At 37.4% G+C, this 20471-nt stretch overlaps 1 protein-coding gene across 1 annotated transcript in view; it reads left to right on the top strand.

Moving 5' to 3' along the window:
• FBLN7 (fibulin 7) overlaps positions 1-18072 on the top strand; it is a 34161-nt gene extending 16089 nt beyond the window's left edge. Inside the window, exons 5-8 of the mRNA XM_039324550.1 lie at positions 2066-2200; positions 2713-2850; positions 11516-11654; positions 15258-18072. Of these exons, the coding sequence (XP_039180484.1) occupies positions 2066-2200; positions 2713-2850; positions 11516-11654; positions 15258-15630 (785 nt within the window). The 3' untranslated portion in view covers positions 15631-18072. The remainder of the gene's footprint in view (positions 1-2065; positions 2201-2712; positions 2851-11515; positions 11655-15257) is intronic.
• Positions 18073-20471: the final 2399 nt, after the last annotated feature.

The raw sequence follows: 20471 nt of genomic DNA, 5'->3' as shown, positions 1-20471 counted from the left end.
TCTCATATCTTAAGAATTTCTTTACTTAGGATTTGGAGAAAATATTATAAAAGTGATTTCAAAGTACCATTATGGGCTATACCTTGGCATGCGATAGAAGCAATAAAAAGAGGGGTTAAAATGGATATGGTGTCTTACAGACAGTTACTTAAATGGGATGGACAAAACTGGCAATTAAAATCACGGGAAGAGTTAGCACAAGAAAACTTTATTTATTCTTGGTTCCAATATAGGCAATTACTAGACAGATGGAAGATGGATTGTAAGGTGGGTTTTCTTAGAGAAGATGAAAATCTTATTAAGCAAGTGAAGGATTCAAGACAAACCCACATTAAGAGAATTTATGCGGTTTTAGTTGAATTGGATTCAGAAACGGAACTAATTAAAGACTGTATGATTAGATGGGCGCAGAATTTTGGTGAGCCAGTCTCATTCGACACCTGGGAAAATATTTGGGTGAGAAATGTCAAATTTACACAAGCACAGAACTTAAGGGAGAATTTTTATAAAATGTTTTATAGATGGCACCTTGATCCACAAAAAATGTCTTATATGTACCCTGACGTGCAACCCAAATGTTGGAGATGTGGTTATAAGGAGGCTTCCTATTATCATATTTGGTGGTCATGCAGAGAGATAAAAGCATTTTGGATCAAAATATGGTGGAATATCCAGAGAATTTTTAGAAGGAGGGTAAAATTTACTCCGCAATTATTTTTGTTAGGTATTGTTACAGATTGTGATACAAAGGAGGTTGTATTGATGTTAAATTTGATTACAGCCGCCAGGCTGTTAGTAGGACAATATTGGAAGAAGGAATCTTTGCCTACATTGCAGGAATGGTTTCTTAAAGTAGCTCATTTGGCGGAAATGGCAAAGATTTCGGCTTTCTTAAAGCAACAAACGCAAGAGAAGTTTTTTGCTGTTTGGGATAAATGGATAAAATTTATACAATTTAGATTGGGTATACAAAAATATTATATAGTTTTTTCATAAGTTTTATTTTTATATATATTATAGATAATCTTTTTATATATATAAATATAAAGTTCTTAATTTAATTTTTATTTTTATTTCTTAAGCCTATATTCTGCTCTGGGAAGCTCAGGGGGGGGGGAAGGGAGGGTTTTTTTTTTTTTTTTGGGAGGGGTGGGGGATGGGGGGTTTTTCTTATATATGTATTGTTTAGTTTTATTTTTTTGCATATGTTGTCTCTTGTTTTGTATTCTTTTTTCTTTTTTGTAAAATTTATAAAACTTTTAATAAAAAAAAAAAAATCAGGTGTATCTTATACAAGTGCAGCATCTTAAACACGGGAAAAATAATGGTAACCTCCGCAACTCAGGGCATGCCTGTGTGGGTTGCCATGCTGCCTAGTGCAGGTGTCAAGCCCCTGTGGGTTTGCCACCAGTGGGAGGGGGGAGGGGGCAAGATCGTCAGCCGGCCAAACTTCCGGATTTGCTGGCTCAGCTGTTCGGCACTCTGTCGAACAGCTGATCGGTGTGGAGAAACTCACATGCCAGTGTGTCTTATACAAGGGTGCCTCTTATAGACGGAAAAATACGGTATGTCAAGAAGAGGAACAGCTTTTATGAGTTGCATTTATATCCCATGTTTCCTCAAGGCAGCCAAGATAGGGCGTTTTCTTCTCCTGTTTTTCTCTACAACAAGGTAAGCTGATGTGAGAATGACTGGTCCAATTTCCCACAACAAGTTTTCACCATGGCCTTCCCAGTGTTAGTCTAGCACCTTAACCGCTACACCACAATGGACCTGATTCTTAAAAAAAACATTGAAGAATTTTACACAATAAAAAAGAGCACAGATTTAAGAAAGAGAAAAAATAGTGAATAAAGGGAAAAGAAAAAGAAAAATGTTTTCAGCAATAAGTATATAAAATGAAAGCAAATCCTACTATCCAATGACACTGATGGTATTACTTAGTTTGGTAATAAAATATCTCCCAGAAAACCACCAAATTCAGAGAGCACCAAGGACCCCACAGGTCAAACCTGAGCTACAAATATTTTTCTCTGTCAGTAATTTCTTCCTACTCATTTTTCAGTACCTCCAGCTTGGAGAATAAATGACCCAGCTTTCAGTCGCAAGCCGCGCTGTGCCCAGTTAGATCGAATGCAACATTGCAGCTGTGAAGCGGGCTTCCATATGAGTGGCACTGCAGAAAACAGTATTTGCCAGGGTAAGAGATAAATGGAACAATACACCTGAACAGAAAAAGCGATGAGCTCTTGTTCCCGCTTCCAGATCAATTTAGCCCCAGTTTCAACATCAAAATGTACAATTGGTGGCACTAGTATTTCATCTCTTGTATTTCACATCTTGAGGTAGTTCCGACCAGGAAACCAACATCATGACAGACACAACATGTCATTTGGATTGTTAAAATCAGGGCCTGGTTGTGTTCGCAATTTCCATCTACTTAGTTTTGCTCCAATTTTTAAAAGCAGTAGCTAATGGCTGAATCATGGCTACACTTATCTCTCCTCCCCCTCCCCATACACACCGAGACAAATCCATTTTTTAAAAAAAAAATATCAATCCAACTTTGTACATGTATTTAGAATATAAATTGCACATCTTTGCTACCAGTAGCAATTATATTCTAGAAACACTTTACTCCTTGCTAAGCCCAGCCATGCAATGATGCATTTTGTTCCTGCAGGAATGTCATGTCAGTTTCTTTCCTGGCAGATGTGAATGAATGTGAAATTTACAAGCTGGAGGGAGCCCCTCGTCTCTGTATGCATGCTTGCATCAACACTCCTGGCTCATACCACTGTTCCTGCCCCCCTGGATACAAGCTCTTCAACAATGGGAAAAACTGTGAAGGTGACAGAGATTTCCTTTTACTAAACATGGAACAAATGGCGTTTTATAGAAGCTACATAACTTTTCTTCCCAAACGTAGACTTCAAGCAGCATGTCATGTCACAAACATGAAACACGTGTGCTAGAATTTGAGCACATAGCCTTATTTTGCTTTGGCAAAAAACCTGTGATATGACTTTTATCACAGCGGCTTGCAAATCATCCTTTATAGTTTAACATTTCATAGGATCCAAGTTAGTACAGGTAGTCTTCGATTCATGACCCCAATTGAACCCAAAATCTCCATTGATAAGCAAAACAGTTGTTAAGTGAGTTTTGCCCCATTTTGTGACCTTTTTTGCCACAGTTGTTAAGCAAATCACTGCAGTTGTTAAGTAAATCAAGTTTCCCCCCATTGACTTTGCTGGTTGGAAGCCAGTTGGGAAGGTTACAAATAGCTTTTAAATAACCCCAGGACGTTGCAGCTGTCATAAATACATGCCAGTTGCCACATGCCCGAATTTTGATCACATAATCATGAGGATGCTGCAATGGTCATAAGTGTGAGACTTGGTCATAGCTCATTTTTTTCAGTGTCATTGTAACTTCAAATGGTCACTGAACCAATGGCTGTAAGTCGAGGACTACTTTTAATGTCTTGTAGAAAAAATCCTAACTAAATTAAACTTGATACGTTTGTAGGAACCCAGTCAGTAAGCTTCTTTGCAGCCAGACTAAAACTATAAACCTATTACTGGCACTAGGTCCCTGAGCTCAGTTGGACTTAGTTCAAAGAGATACAAGCTAGAATGATGCTGTGAATTGAGTCAACTTCAGGCCTGTGACATAGGAAGAAAAGCCTGGATTTGCTGCTAGTTCTGCTTTAGCAATACTTGCTTCAGCAATACGTACCACTTGAAATACTTCTCCTATAGCCCCATACCGTAAGGTCTCCAGAATTGTTAGCAACATTCTTCATACAGAGGCTAAAAACCATTTTAGTATGCCTTTTATTAATTGAATTCACGATCATATGAATATATGTGCCAGATATGTTCCTTTCTTGAATATATCCCTTTTCTACTGCAGTGGAGAATGGGGGGGAGGGGGCATTTCTAAAATATGTTTAGTAGGACATCCACAAATAATATATAATCATTGGCCACAAAATAAGATGATAGCAATACCCTACTATTTACAGTTAGAATAGTTTCAGGAGCTGTGGATGGAACTGAGCTCATTATGTGGCTGGTAGGAATTGTTTATTTATCCATAAGTATAGTTTGGCTGGAGAAATCAGTGGTTCTGGGGGAGAAAAAGGCTGAGTGGCCTCAGTGGCTGTGTTCTGCCAACATATTGTAATATTTTGTCATGGTTTTTTTTATGTATAACCAAGTTAGCTCCAACACAGCCAACGCAACTACACAGGTGCCTAGGCAAACACACAAATAAGTACTCAAAAACTAGTACTCACTGCTCATTATTCCACTCCTTCCCACTTCTACTACACCTACTTCTTCTTCTTCTACAGTTACTACTCATTGTGTGTCCTACTGCTGGACAACAGTTCTTTTTCTATTTGCTTCAGGCCACTTCACAAACACAGATATCTTCTCTCCCCCCCCCCAACACAACACAACATATTCCAGTGATGGCGAACCTTTTAGAGACCGAGTGCCCAAACTGCAACCCAAAACTCACTTATGTATTGTTGGGTGCCAGATGGGCGTGGCCCATTGGGTGGATGTGGCCCTTTGGGTGGGTGTGGTCCTTTGGGTGGGCATGGCTTCGGTGGTAATGGCAGACTGAGCAGGACTAAAAAGTTCAATCAATTAATTCCAACTTTGCGAGATCTATTTTTTTTCCCATGAGAAGTTGAAATTGATTGATTGAACTTTTTTTTTTGTACATGGCGGTGGAGGCCTAAAGTGAAAAGGTTTTATAAAACCCAGCTGAAGGCCTAGGACTGGGGCGACAGTGCAAGTGCCCACAGAGAGGGCTCTGTGTGCCACCTGTGGCACGCGTGCCATAGGTTCGCCACCACGGACATATTCCTTTACTCTTTATGAGGCCACTGCCATCTCTGTGCCCTTCCCCTATCTTGTTAGGAAGTCAGCAATGATGTTTTGCAGTCCTGCGCGATGTGTAATACTGAACAAGTACGATTGCAATATCAGATACCACCTGGGTTAACTGGGAATTTATATCCCTCTCCATCTGCTGCAGCCAGCAGGTGAGTGATTGGTGGTCAGTTATTGCAGTGAATTCCCGACTCTAGAGATACACACACGCAGAGCGCCGATTGCCCATTTCAGTGCAGAGGCTTTCTTTTCAAAGCTGCTACAATTTTGTTCCCTTGGGAGGAGTTTCTTTGAGAGGTGTGTTACTAGATGATCCATCCCTTCATGGTTTTGAATAAGCACTATGCCTAAGCATATGTTAGATGGATCTATCTGTACAAAAAGTGGTTGGAAAAAATCCAGCCCTTTAATACTGGCTTGCCATATAATGCATCTTTTATTTTCTTAACTGCCTCCTGGCATCCTTAAGACCACTGTACTTTGGATAGTTGTTTTTCTCATTAGGTTGGTTAGGGGTCAAGCAGGAGTAGAAAAATGAGGGGTAAATCTTGGTAATATCCCACCAAATCCAGGAAAGATTAAACATCTTTCTTTGCTTTGGAGGCTTCCATCTGTTTCAGGATTTCCATCTTTCCCTGTTCAGTATTTTTCTCCCTTAGCAACCATGAACCCTATTGTATCTGCTTTTCTGATATCCCACACTAAATGGCATATTTTTAAACTGAACAAGACCCTGTGGAGTGGCAAACTGTCTTTTCTTTGGAATGCTGATCCAGTGGAATTTGTCAATATCCTTTGGTTAAATTCAGAGAGGATAAATACTTGGCTCCACTTAGGCCATCCAAAAATTCATCCATTCTGGGCATTAAGTACCCATCAAAAATTATTTGCCTAAAGTCTACACAAAACCGCATGTCCCCATGAGAGGACACCAGTTGCTTATAGATGGTTCTGTTATTTGTATCTGGATCATCTTTTCTATTTCATTTTGTAATATACCTTTCAACTTCTCAGGAATTCTATAGGGACATTGTCTAATTTATCATGTTTCACCTGTTTTATGTTCAACTAAGGTAGTTATACTCAGTTGTGTGATAAACGTACATTTACACTCTTAACATTTTTTCTATCTCTTTCTTTTGACTATCCCCTAGATCCACCTGGATATATATATTTCCATGGGACAGTTGCAGTATTGCAGCCCAAACTTGATCCAACAATCCTGGATGCCTTTTCTTTAGTGCCAGCAAAGCCATTTAAGGATCAGCTCTTTTGTGCCATTTCTGAGGAGATTGGCATGGTAGATTTTCTTTTACTTGTCTTCCAATTCTATTTCATAATTTACTGGCCCTGTTTTCCTCTTTTACTATGTAGGGACTCTGCCACTTACTTAGCCTGTAGTTTGTTTTCTTTGATAGGAAAGAGTAACAGATCATGGTCTCCTACGTTAAAGCTCTTCACCTTTAAATCTTTATCATAATGTCTTTTTTGTCTTTCTTTGGCTGTTTCTAAATGTTCCTTGGTAACGTGTCCTTTAACTTATTCCTCTGCATTAGGATATATTCAATTAGATGTTCGCACCAACCTTCTTAATGAGATCTAGAAAATATCTAGAAATATAAGCCTTATCCAGTACAGTAACTGTTCTTTTTCTTGGAATCTGTATGTTGTTTGCTTGTTTTCCTCCTCTCCTGCTGTTAACCAACAATGTTTTAATATTGTGACTAAAGTGAATTTCCCATTTAGGAATCTCAATCCCTATGGGTTTACCCTTGTTTTGTCAGTCTTTTGTAAAGCTTTCTTTCCTAGGATATCTCACTTCTGTTAAATCAGGATGGCTAGGAAGAATTGCAGGTTCTTTCCCTTCTTGCTTCTGCTCCATTCTCATCTTTGTCCCACTATCTTAGCCTCTTTCTTGAATCCTTTTCTCCTAGTACAACCTTAAGTGTAAAATCAGTTTCAATCATTAGGTTGCATGGCAAATTAGGGTTAACTCCTGCCACCATTACCTGGTCCTTTCCCTGTGCTTGTACTTTGGCTTTAACCAATGTGCCATCTCAGTCTACCCAAACACACTCTTTCCCCATAGATACTGCTTTCTTCACTAAACGATGTAACAATGTTCATCTGTTACCAGTAGCTACTAAGCCTCTCACAGTAAACCCATTAACTTTTGCTGGGATCATGTTTTCCTTCCCAGTGACGCTTGCACTACTGCAGCCATTCCTTTTTTCCTTGACTTTTGTAGTCTTTGGACAATAGCCACTTTTCCCACAGTTGTTAACAATTACAGATCTTTTTGACCTCCCAAGGCCTTCCTGTAAGTTGGGTAGAAGCTAAAGCCTTCTTTAGTTCCTAAATTCTAGAGCAGGCTTTCTTATTCTCCCCTCTCCTTCTGCATCTTCCCTTCCAATATCCTCTGACTTTTGTGCTGCTTGTAGCCCTAAGCTAGTTCAATTGCCCTTTGACTTGACTCTGGATTGTGTTCTTGCACCCAAGATGTTAATTGGTTAGGAAGTATTTGTAGAAAGTGTTCTAAAATTAGTTCCTCTACCACTCTTTCCTTGCTTACTATTTCTGTCCTGAGCCATTTCCTACCTAGGTCTTCCAATCTTGCCCACAATTCATGAATCCCTTCATGTTTGTTTTAGGTGTAATTTCTAACTCCACCTATAGGGAGTGACATCTTATCTGTATAGGATTATCCCTTTGAGACAAGAGTAATCCACTACTTCTCTTGCTGGAAGACTACTATAAGCTGTCAAAGTCTTTCCTGTTAAACATGGGGCTAGTCTGGTCACTCATTCACTTTCAGGCCAGTTACACTCTTTTGAATATGATTAAAGAGGCTTCTATGTTTTCTTCCTCTGCCAACTTGGGGATTTTAATGTCTTTGGGACCACCTCCACTCTCTATAGATTTTACTCACTTTAGAGCTGAGACTCTTCTAGTGACTGTATCCCTTTAAGCAGGTCTATCAGACCCCTAAACTCTTTTCTTGTCTCTTTCACTCCTTTCCCATTCCAGTCTATCTTTCCTTTCTTTCTCCCTCTAAAGCATCTCCTTTTTAAATGAATCCCAGCATTTCCTCGGCTGCTGCCTTATCAGTTCTATGATATTGGCCCTAGTATCTGTGCCTAGTCCCATTTCAGGCTGCTCTACCATTTGCTTTAGCTTTAGCACAGGTCTAGGGTGGACAGCTGTTTTGGCCAAAATAGTAGCCTCTTCTAAGGGAGAATGTGTCCCTTCTGCCTTTTCCATGTCTGTTTATTTGGTGTAGGCCCTGGTAAGAGGCTTGGTTTCTGTAGCCAGGATGCTGGTTAATTCTTACAAAGTTTGAGCTCAGCAAGGGCCAATACTTTTCCCTTTGCAGCCCCCTATATTGGCCAGATTTTTTCATGGGAGTGTTTAGAACCCCTTGAGTCTAAGCCACCACCATTTGTGGGCTTACCACCTTGTGTTAATATCCCACTTTTTTATGAATATCCTACCTTTTGGATATCCCTCAGCTACAACCACTTTTATCACAGGTTCTTATCCCTATTCCCAAGTTGGTGGGCTGCAAAATCCAAGAGACAATACAACAACACACATGCCCAAGGATTCAAAGTCTAGTTCTCAATGCTCACTACTCCTCTCCTTTCCCTTCTACTGCACTTCTACTATTCCAGTTACTACTCCAAGTAAGTCTCACTGCTGGAGAGAAGTAGCTTTTTCTATCTGCTTTAGGCTTCTTCACAGACCAACACCTCCTTCTCTCTCTTCCAAACACCAGGAACTGCCTCTCTGCTCAGCTTTTATAAGCAACAGTTGCTGAGATGGCTAGGGAGAGAGCTTAAAGAGACAGGACTACAGTAGCACAGCTTCTGGCCATTTTGTATGCAGCCCGCTGTCTCACAGTGTTGATGCCTAAATGAGATATAAACCATATTAAGAGTGAGAAGAGAGTTGCAACCTCCATAAAACTTTTGATCACACTGATACCTCTACCATCTTGACTTTCCATGATCATAGTTTGCAGTCACTCATGCATTCCTGCATTTTGATGTGGATTTGATGCTTAGTTAAAATGCAACCATCTGGTCACCAGATTTCCCATAGATAAGACCATTTGTGATGCATCCTAGTGTGAAAGACTAGCCTTGAACACTGACAGAAGAATTCCTCCAAACAAAGTATTTGTTGTATTTTGGTTAAGGTATGCAAAAAGGTATGGCGATGAAGGGCCAAGAGCCGTCTTGGCCTCAAAAGGGACATTGTACCATGAAGTGTGTGCTCTGTGATCCTGGGCTATAGTGGAAAATTGACTTCAAATGATGATAGAAATGAGTTAATCTTAGTTTTTTATATTCAGTCTCTTCCTTTAAATGAGTCTTAGCAGAATGGCCTGAATTTAACCAGCTTTAAAGTTCTTAGCAATCACTTGAGAAAACCATTTTAATCTATACGCTCCTTCCTTGATCAAACATTTTTACAGTAGAAACAAAAAATGTTGAGAGGAAACAGAAATGGACACAAATTGCTAAAAACTGAATTGTGATATAAGTTCTGGCAGAGAAGAACCTTCAGTTTATGGTAAAACAGAGTTAGCTTGAGAGATCAGTAAAATGGCCCACCAGGTAGAAAAAGTGAAGAAGGGAAATTTCTTCCCCTTTTATTATAATACTGTACAAGTGCTTGAAATCATCTCATAGAATTATACAATAAAAGATTCAGGATGGATAAAAGAAATATGCCTACATGTATAATAAAATTGTACATGCTTTGAAAATTGATTGAGAAGTGCTTTGGATTTCATAATAAGGGAGACTATGAGAGGTTAAAAAGTCAAGATGCCATCTGTGGTCACACAAAGACCTGCTCTTTTTTTAAAAACATACTTCATGTGTGTGAAATATGTACAAAGGGGCTGGGCTACCATCCTGTTTTTTTTTTTAAATCTGTTGTGCAGATGCTCCTGCTCCACATAAGTCTGAATGTAATATCTTTCTTTTTATTAAAGTTTCCAGCACCATCTTTATTTCTGAGAATACCTTGAATTCCCAGCCATTCTCAAAATATAAAATGGTGGATGGTCACAGCATGATGAGATGGAACAATATTCATTTTCTCATAAACAAACACAAATGATTGCTGACATGTTAAAGAATGGCAGTTACAGGACTTCTTTCTTCTGCATATTTAAGTGCTTTGTGGTTGCTATATCCACCCTTCTGAACATGCTAGCAAGCTTTTCAAGGGAATCTGGGGGGGGGAAGTAAAATTGTTAATTTGGCAGCTGTGACTGTGCAATCGAAGCTCCATCTACTTTTTGTATGTATGGGACACATAAAAAAGCAGAAATTTAACCACATCACTGTTCTCATCTTGAGGCTTTTGTCCTCTCTGAAGATGCCCCCAAGCCACTATCCATGCTCCTTAACCTGCATGATTATCACTTTAGATGAAGATTCCCTGTGATAAGCTCTTAAAAAACCAAATGTGTTTGCCATCTTAACATTGGGATTCTCTGCTATAAATAGGTTAATAAAGAAATAATCGTATGTAAACCTAGCCTGCTGCTTCCTGCTGCATTTTTTCCATTACTTAAAGTTATTGCTATTCTTAGAAAACCATGTATTTCTTATGTAATATAAAATGTTTTAGCTTCAATATAAAACTAAAGTGCACATCCTAATGCAACTGGTATGCATCTGGCTCCTAAAATCTTAGATATAGCCCCACAGACGTCCAGAGGTAGTCTAAATCAGAGAGGGGGAAAAATTAAATGAATAATTGGTGAGGAATCCTATTAGTTACATTAAATTTAGTTTTAATTTTGCTCACACTGACTCTTCTATGGACTGCAGCCCCTGGCACTTCATTCACAGCCAAGTACAGCCTTGATCTGGAAAAAGCAATGGTACAGGTAGAGTAGATTTCAAGGGGTTTTCAGCAATGCTCAGATAAAATCCATAGAAATCAAATAAAATGAGGTACAAGTACAGTTAAAAGCAATAGTATCTGAAGTATGCAGCTGAAAAAAATAGAAAAATGCCATGAGATCTAAAGTTACCCAAGATGATTCTGAATTCTCTGAATTGCGTTAGAGGTGATGATGTGGTGAACAACTAGGTCATTTAACTGTCATAAAACCTTACTTGAGTATTAGTCTTGTGCTCGAAAGGGGATGTATGAGAATGGAACGGAGTGCCTCAGGAAGTAGTGAGATTGTCTTCACTGGATGGTGTGGGAATGTCTAATACTCTGTACTGAAGAGGAGAGAGGAGATGGGGGTAGCTACTTGTCCAATCACACAGAACATGCTCTTGTTAAGATATGGCAATGGAAATTCTGGCAGCAAATTCTCAGCCATAGTGCACTAGCAGGTCATATATTTGACTTCTATGGATTTACATCCAAAAGCTCTCAGGTTTAGTCTTTGGCAGCTTCATATAGGAGAGTGCAAGAATTCTGCTTGGAATCCAGACTGTCAATATGGACTCTATTGAAATTGATGGACCATTAATTTGACTCTGTATAAGGCAGCTTCTGTGTTTCTGTTTGAATTGACTGTCTGCCAATCTCAATCTCCTCTGTCACTCACTCTTCTGCTTCCCTTGCAGATATAGATGAATGTGCACTCTCATTGCACAGCTGCACTAGGGGAACAACATGCATTAACATCGGAGGAAGCTTTCAGTGTGTCAAGCCAGAGTGTCCCCAGACTGGTGGAAATGTCAGTTATGTGAAAACATCACTCTTGTAAGTAACATCAACCTCCTGCCAAAAAGCCCTGGTGTTGCACTGGTTAGAATGCAGTATTGCAGGCAAACTCTTCCCACAGCCAGTAGTTTGATCCTGACTGGCTCAAGGTTATCTCAGCCTTCCACTCTTCTGAGGTCAGTAAAATGAGGACCCAGATTGCTGGGGGTAATATGCTGACATCTGTAAACCAGTCAGAGAGTGCTGCAAAGCACTATGGAACGGTATGTAAGTCTCAGTGCTATTGCTATTGCTGTAAGGAGAAATGAGCTTTCCTCAACATGATGCCTTTCAGATGAATTAGGTTACAACTCCAGTTGTTCTCAACCACTGACAGGCAGGCTGTGGGAAAAGTGCTTCCACAATAGAAATCTGCATTAAGCCATTTTTTAAAAAAGCATATATTTTCTGTAAAAACTGGCTACTATTATAAAAATACAACTATCATATGTCCTCCTTAATTTAAAAAAACCATTATTAAGTAGTGGCTTTTAAATGGTGACTAACCACTTGAAGCTTCTCCAATGGTTGACTTCTGACTGAAGCTTTACCATGAAACTGTTATCATTTATAATTTCCAATGTGATTTCACTACCTTATAGGTGTCTAATTTTGAGGTTTGTGGCTACATTTGGCATTTTTAAAGTGTCACAAAGTAGTTCTCATGCCTAAGTAGATAATAAGAAAAAGCTGCTATTTATCCCACTTTTAAAAGATATTATTGGATTTCACTTTCAGCACTCTTCTGAGATTTGTCAGGGCTATAGTTCCTTGAATTAGAAGCTTCATACTAATTCATTTCTTTTCTTTTGAAATGTTTTATTGATTTTTAACACTTACAATCTTTAGTGCTTAGTAAACAACCTGTTGTCTGGGTTCACATCAGTGATGGGATTCAGCTGGTTTCCACCACTTCGGCAGAATCGGTAGCTAAGTTTTGGTTCCCCAGGCCCAGAATGGACTTCCGGAAGTGGCATCCACACAGAGAACCTGTTGTTCACATATTTGAATCCCACCATTGGTTCATATTTAACATTAACTTCTTTAATATAAATCTGTTCAGTACTGCACAATCCAGTATTTTTTTCCCCTGATCCTCCTTTCTTCTCCATATTTTTTTCCATTTTCCCCTCATTACACAGTTACAATTCTTGCTACTGTTGATGCATACAAATATTTCTCATTTTGTCAGTAAGATTACTCGCTATGTCTTCTTTGATATGTGGCCAAAACATATCATGCCTTAATGAGTTATCTTAGCCAAGTGGAGAAAATGCAGCTTTGTTTAAGTTTTCACAGCATTCTTGGTACAAACCAGCTAATTTGAAATATCTTTAAGCTTTATTGATTTTGGTGCAAGAAACTAACCTTATGATTCAGCTTCTTGCTTTGGCATCAATTGGATTTAAAATAACTTCATTTTCTTTTACTTTAATATATCTGGATAAATCACTGCTATCTTAGAAAATCTTGTTTGTGTAACAAGAATTCAGATTTAATATAATATTGTAGAGGTTGTATTAAATTATTTCAGATCATTTTATTCTGTTCTACTGAAAGAAATCTATAATGTTTTAGATGGAGCCAGAGAAGAGGACAAATGTTAGGGAGATGTATAATACCCCAGCAACCAAACTTCACGAAAGATCTTCCAAATTTAGAACTATTGCACAAAAGAGGTTATTGGAGAGAATTCTTCTGTCCCCACTGCTATATTCTCAGTAAAATTGGACAGCTTCCTAATTCTAAATAGAAAATATTTGAAGTGAGCAGGACATTGTGTTCCTTTCGGATAAATACGAACATTTATCCAATCACTGGTACCCATGGATCCTTAAAGAACAGGCACAATTCAAATTCTACCCAAATATATCTTTTTTATTCCTATTTCAATATTTTAATCTGGTATTGTTGTGATTCCACAGATGGAAATGGTTTGGCATGCATACATTCCTTTGCTAGATCAGAAATCTTATAAACAGAGCTTGCTTTTATGCCAGTTAATCCAAAAATATAACATCTGGCACAAGTATATCCCCATTTATTTCTAATGACTAGCAAAATTCAATGCCCAATTATAATAAGACCTTTGACACATTAATCTATTATAAAACTTTCAGTTCCCCAAATGTATCTCTAAAGGAATATGAAAATTCTCAAGAGCTACAGAACTCATCATCAAGCAAAGTTATATGAAAAGAAAGGGATAAGGAAGAAGCAGAAAAAGTTAATATTGTAATTCTTGAACTTTCCTGCTTCTTTTCTATTTCTCACTCTTATGTCTCTTTGGGTGGTCCTAATAAAAGCATAAGAGAACCAATTTGGATAGTGATTAAGGCACTGGGTAAGAAATCAGGAGTTTCTAGTTCTGCCTTTGATATAAAGCCACTTGGGTGACCTTGGGCCAGTCATTCTCTCTCCACCCTAGAAAGAAGGCAGTGGCAAACTATTTCTGATATCTTGCCAAGAAAACTTCAGAGACTAGTCCAGGCAGCCACCAGGAGTGAATAATGATTTGAAGGTATCCCCCACTAAAAAAATTGAGAGTCAGTCACAAAGCCAGAGTCAGTCACCAAGCCAGAACCAAAAGACTGAGTTCTAGCCCTGCTTTAGGCATGAAAATAGTTGGGTGACCTTGGGCTGGTCATTCTCTCTTAGCCCTAACAAAGAGGCAATGGCAAATCACTTTGCAAATGTCTATGGACATCTGGGAATTTAAAAAGCTTCTTGGATGAAAAGTAAAATGTCTTCAAACAAAATAAAGAACATCCTGCTCCCTTTTGAAAGCACTTTTGGGGCCCTTCCCATATCTTGCCAAGAAAACTGCAGAGATGTGTCACCAGGAATCCAAATTAATTGTAAGGCACCATAGTAATAACAACAATAACAACAACAACAACAACTTGATAAGCTGCTGCAAGAAGTTTGCACAGACTGACTACAAGCAATCAGCAACAAAGGAGCATTGGAAGATCTGCAAAAAAATACCATTTGCCTGTAAGCAGGAACTGGTAGGACCATAAAATAGAGAAAGTCATATAAAATGAAAAAGCTCTGGGACTTTAGAATTCAAACAAACAGGCACCTGCCATATAACACCCCAGATTTAACAATTGTCAATAAGAAAGACAAAGAAGTCTGGACAGTGGACGTGGCAGAACCAAGAGACAGCAGAACAGAAAAGAAAGAATTGAAGAAGATAACAAAATACAAAGACCTACAAGTAGAAATAGAACAACTGTGGCAAAAGTAAGCAAAGGTAGTACAATAGTGATAGGCACCTCATGTGCAATCCCAAGACAACTGGAGCACCACCTGAACCCCATTGGCATTGACAAATTCACCATCAGTCAATTTCAAAAGGCAATTTTACTCAGAACAGCTTACATCCTGCAGCGATATCTATAACATCATCAAACATCCACATCTGCCTATCCCAGGTCCTTGGAAAGGACTCAACAGGTAGTGCCAAATCCAGTACAAACATGTGGTAGACTATGTGACAAAAAATGACAATGATGATGATGATAATGATAATTCTTCTTAACCATTATAATCTTTCTGATCCAAATCTGTTGTCATTTACTTTTCTTTCCTTCATAGTCAATGTGAACGGAATCCATGTCCCATGGACAGCAGATCATGCCATCAAGCCCCCAAGACGATCTCCTTTCATTATCTCCCTCTGCCATCCAATCTTGCCACTCCCACTCCTCTCTTCCGCATGGCAACTGCTTCGGCCCCTGGACGGCCTGGTCCTGACAGCTTGCGGTTTGGGATTATAGGAGGAAACAGCAGAGGACATTTTGTGATGCAACGCTCAGACAGACAGACTGGAGAACTCATGCTGGTACAAAGGCTACAGGGGCCTCAGACCATAACAGTGGAGGTTGAGATGTCCGAGTACCTGGACCGCACCTTCCAAGCTAAACATGTTTCCAAAATTACCATCTTTGTATCAGTTTATGAGTTTTAAAAGAGGTTGGTTCAGCATGGGAGGAAAAACAATTTTTCATCAGGAATTTTTCTTTGGTTTCACCATTGGCTCCCATGTCAAAGGATCCAGAATTAAGAATGGCATCAAGCATGGCTTGGCTTTCTCACGTGAATTGACATCGTCCATTTCTTTTCAGCATTGCTGGCATATAGTCTTTCTGCTTCTATCCTAGCACAGTTTTAGATGATCCGAAGCCCTTGAAAGTAGGTGAGAATAGCAGTGTAACCTACTACCAATTATTGTTGCTCCACCACACTTTGTACCCCATCTAGCTTCAACTTGCCCTTTGTGAGCCAATGCAGCATATTGTTCATATACAGTAGACAGCCAGACCTTAACAAGGCTACCTGCATTCCAGAAGACTCTAAGAAAGAATGAATATAGGATCCCTCTGTGTACAATGTACCTAAGCAACAGTATTATCACAATTAAAGATGTCATTCCTAGTTTGTAACATTGCTATATAATAAATGTTGATTTGCTTGGAAAACAGATACCTATCAATGGATAAATTATGGAGGTAAATCTGATTTTTATCAGACTTCTTTCCTAATAAATGCATGTTCGACTAGAGCAGCATTTCTCAACCTTGGCAACTTTAAGATGTCTGGACTTTAATGTCCAAAATTGTCCAGCCAACATCTTAAAGTTGCCTAGATTGTGAAATAGTAGAATAGGTTACATATTTCCCTAACAGAAGTGTTGTACTTCAGGATCATAATGTTTGGAAGAAATTAATATCTGCCCCAAATTCAATGCTATACTCCAGAACTCAAATTGAAAGTTTCCATTTTTATCTCTGAAAGAACAACTTTCAGCAAGGTTTTGAAAATACCAGTTTTTCAGCCTGGGTTATGTACTTCATTTAATGCCATTTAATATTATAGCATTACAAAAAGTAGTATTTTACACTATTTTTTGCAATCTAGTAACATTAATTTAGCATAAGTTTTACTTTTGTTTGTTAGCCAAGAAAATTAGCAGTATAAGAACGTGTTTGTGACTCCTTCAGAAATTTGATTCTGCTCTACTATAATGAAAATATTATTTCCTTTCAAATATTTTCTTTGGGCAAAGAAATGTAGGGGAAAAGGCACTTATTAAATACATTTTTTGTATTTTTCAATGAAATTTTTAGATTTTCTTTTTATTTTTAGATATACCTCTTGGAACTTGATCACAGAAATCTATCTATTCAGTCAAAATTGTTTGCATATTTAGTCTCCAGGCTAGCTTTTTGGTGCATAAATAAAAAAGATTCTCTATAACTACCAATAACAATTTCAGTAAACTTTAGAAGTTTGTAAATATAAATATAAATATATAATCAGCTTTCAAGTTACAATTGAAATAGAAGGCTGCTGAAAATAAAATCACAACAGAACTACCAGTGAGAACTAGATGGGAAAGCAAATCTGGGCCAACAATACAAAATGTTTAAAAAAAAAAAAAGATCGATGTTACTTCTAGCTGTTTTATCTCTCTTCACATATCTAAAGAACTCTCAAATTTGTTTTCTGTCATTCAAGAGAATAGAAAATGAGCCAATAATCCTTATTTATAAAGAATAAACAATAAAACTGTCAGGCAAAATTCCATTCCATCTGGAAGGACAAAATATTTACATTTATTATTTGGTTATTTTATTTTACTATCTATTAGATTTTATTTGTGTGTTCCTTTGAGAGGAATTCACAAGAATAATAACCTAATTATGTTTAGGCTTTATGTCTTTAAAAAGTCTAAATAAACCATTTATTCATTCTTCTGGAATGCTTGCTTAATATTTAGCTGTGGAATGTAATTTCAAAACTCATCAGCTTATATCAAAAGACTACCGCAGCAATCTATTTGTCATGATCTAGCAGGGCCAGGTCATGCATGGAAAAACATTTCCATGCCAAATAATTTCATTGCAGAAATGGACTCCAGCAATGCATATCCATTACTAAACAATCATCCCTGAATGAGTTAAGGATTCAGAAAAATTGAATCCAGGCAATTGTATTTGTTTTTCCCCCATCTACTCTGTGCATAGTTTGCAAGTATTAGGGCTATGTAGCACTATGGATGCATAGTGGTGCTTTTAATGCACAAAAGCATGAGTCTATCTGCAGTCTTAAGCGACCATGTCTTTTCCTGAGATTACACAGCTGTCCCTTCAGCTGCCACATCAAAAGATTTTGCTATCTAAACAGTTGAAAATATGTATTGAATTCTCTGCATTCAATGAATTTTTCTGGAAGTTTGAGCCTCCAAGATAGTGTTAAACTCCTATACCCTATTGAAAGGTATATATGTTGATTAAGAAAGATTTCTTACATCAAGCACCTAGCCCACAATTTTCTCCTGTGCAGAAGGATCAAGGATTCACTTTATGGAGAAATAAAAATTCAAGATTAAAATCATATTGTCTGCTCTCTTCTGGCTTCAGTGTAGTGGAGTTTCTTAAAGGAAGACTCTGTATGGTTGTTCAGTTTCTACAACATGAGTTGCCTTTTTGCTATCCTTGGTCCTGAAAAATTGCATCCTGTACATCACTTACAATTGCTGACTCAGACAACCCCCATATGAGATCAGCCAGATATCTACCATATCTATATAAACCCATACTTGATTTTGACACTCAATTGGCTTTCTCTTTCAAGGCATTTTTCTCCCAGATTACTTTTGCCTTTAGTGAGAAAATGATTAGAAGGTGCCATTGATATGCAGATTTTAGAAAACTTGCTACAGGACAGTCCTTCAAGTCAGCAGAAATCTATCCTAAAGCAAATTCTCTGCCTTCCTTACACTAAAATTATGTGCTCCATTTTCTAGCACTTGTTCCTTGTTTCAATTATCAGTTGCTGAATTTGATTAACTTTAGATGCTATCATATATTGCATTATACTTCTTGTCACAGTACGGGTAGTCCTCAGCTTACGACCACAACTGAGCCCAAAATTTCTGTTTCTAAGCAAGACAGTTAAGTGAGTTTTGCCCCATTTTATGACCTTTCTTGTCACAATTGTTAAGTGAATCACTGCAGTTCTTAAGTTAATAACATGGTTGTAAAGTGAATCTGGCTTCCCCATTGATTTTGCTTATCAGAAGGTCACAAAACCCCAGGATACTGCAATCATCATAAATAGATGCCAGTTGCCAATAGAAATATTAGTTGGGAGGAGAAATATTATTCAAGTTATAAAAATGACAAATACTGTAACTACAACTAAAGTTAGCAAAAAAAACAGTTACAAATCCCACAAATACAATGGCCTCTCCTTCGGGCCAAAGAATCATGTTGGGGAAAGAAAAAGGAAAAACAGAATTGGCAATGAACCCACAGAGTTTGCAGATAACATTACAAACAATTCAAGAAACAATGATGATGACCCAAGAGGCAATAGCAAATAATCATGAAGAAATGAAAACACATCTTAAAGAAATTAAGAATGATATTGGAAAAATGAGAGATGAAATTAAAAATATGAATGATAAGATAGGTAATATACAACAAACAATGATGGAAAATGAACAAAGAATTCAAAAAGTTGAAACAAAAATGGAGCTTGTTGATAGTAAAATAGAAGGGATGATAAGAAATCTGATCAAGCAAATAGGGAGTTGATTGAATCTATTACTTTTCTGGAAATGAACAAAGCTTCATTTTGTTTAAGATTTCAAAATATTGTTGAGGAAAAGGAGGAAGATTTGGGAGAAAAGATGGCAGAGATTTTGGCGGTGATTTTAGGCAAGGAAAAATTGGAAGTAAAAAGAGACATGGATGAAACATATAGAGTATACACAAATTATGCACGAAGGCATAGATTGGTGAGAGAGGTTCATATAAGGTTTACTAGAAGATCAATAAGGGATGAAATATATAAAAAAACAAGAGACGAATCAATAATGTATAAGGGTAAAGAAATAATTGTATTAAAACAAATACCACGTAATATACGAAATCAGAGATGAGAATAGCAATTTTTAACGACTCAATTAATTAAATATAAAGTTAAGTTTCGTTGGTTAATACCTGAAGGCATACTTTTAACTTGGCACGAGAAAAAATACAAGATAGATACACTTGAGAAAGCACGGGACTTTTATGAGAGTTACTTTTCACAAGGAGAAGAACAAGAAAGTAGGGAAGAGCCGGAGAGTAAAAGTTATGATGAAGATCTATTAGAGGAAGTTGATCGGGAGCGAGAAATACAAAAGTTACAAGAAAGAGAAAGGTTAGAAAGAGAAGCAAAAGGAAGACTTATAGAGACAAGAAGTATAAAACAAAATAAAAACAAAAAAATAGATCAAGTTAAAAATGGGAGACGTAATTAAGCTCTTTTCTATAAATATTAAAGGATTAAATATATCAAGAAAAAGAGTTTGGGCATTTAACAATCTAAGGAAATTGGATGTAGATGTGATGTATCTTTAGGAAGTTTACATAAAATAGGATTATGGAAAATTACTAGAGAAAGTAAAATTTAGAAACATTATACACAATATTAGCATAAAACAAGAAAGGAGGAATTATTATATATGTCAAAGAAAAATAAAATTAAATAAATATACTTGGATGAAAAGGGGTGAATTTTAATGTTGGAAATAGTATTAGAGTAAAAACAGTATATGCACTAAATAATATGAGAATATTTGTATGATCACCATGCTTAGATGGAATTCCTGTCGAGTCTTATAAAAAATATGAGTGTTACTACAATGAATAATGTTGGATTCCTAGTAAGTGGTAGAATATGAAAGAAGGAAAATGTAAATAAGAAACAATGGGGCAATAAGGACAAATATTTCAAAGAAGAAAGAGGGGGAAATGT

Source organism: Crotalus tigris, unplaced genomic scaffold, assembly GCF_016545835.1.
Source record: "Crotalus tigris isolate CLP2741 ecotype Arizona unplaced genomic scaffold, ASM1654583v1 scf7180000024302.2721777, whole genome shotgun sequence".
NCBI lineage: Eukaryota > Metazoa > Chordata > Lepidosauria > Squamata > Viperidae > Crotalus > Crotalus tigris.
The sequence above is the reverse complement of the archived record's forward strand: the minus strand, read 5'-3'. Positions and strand labels throughout refer to the sequence as shown.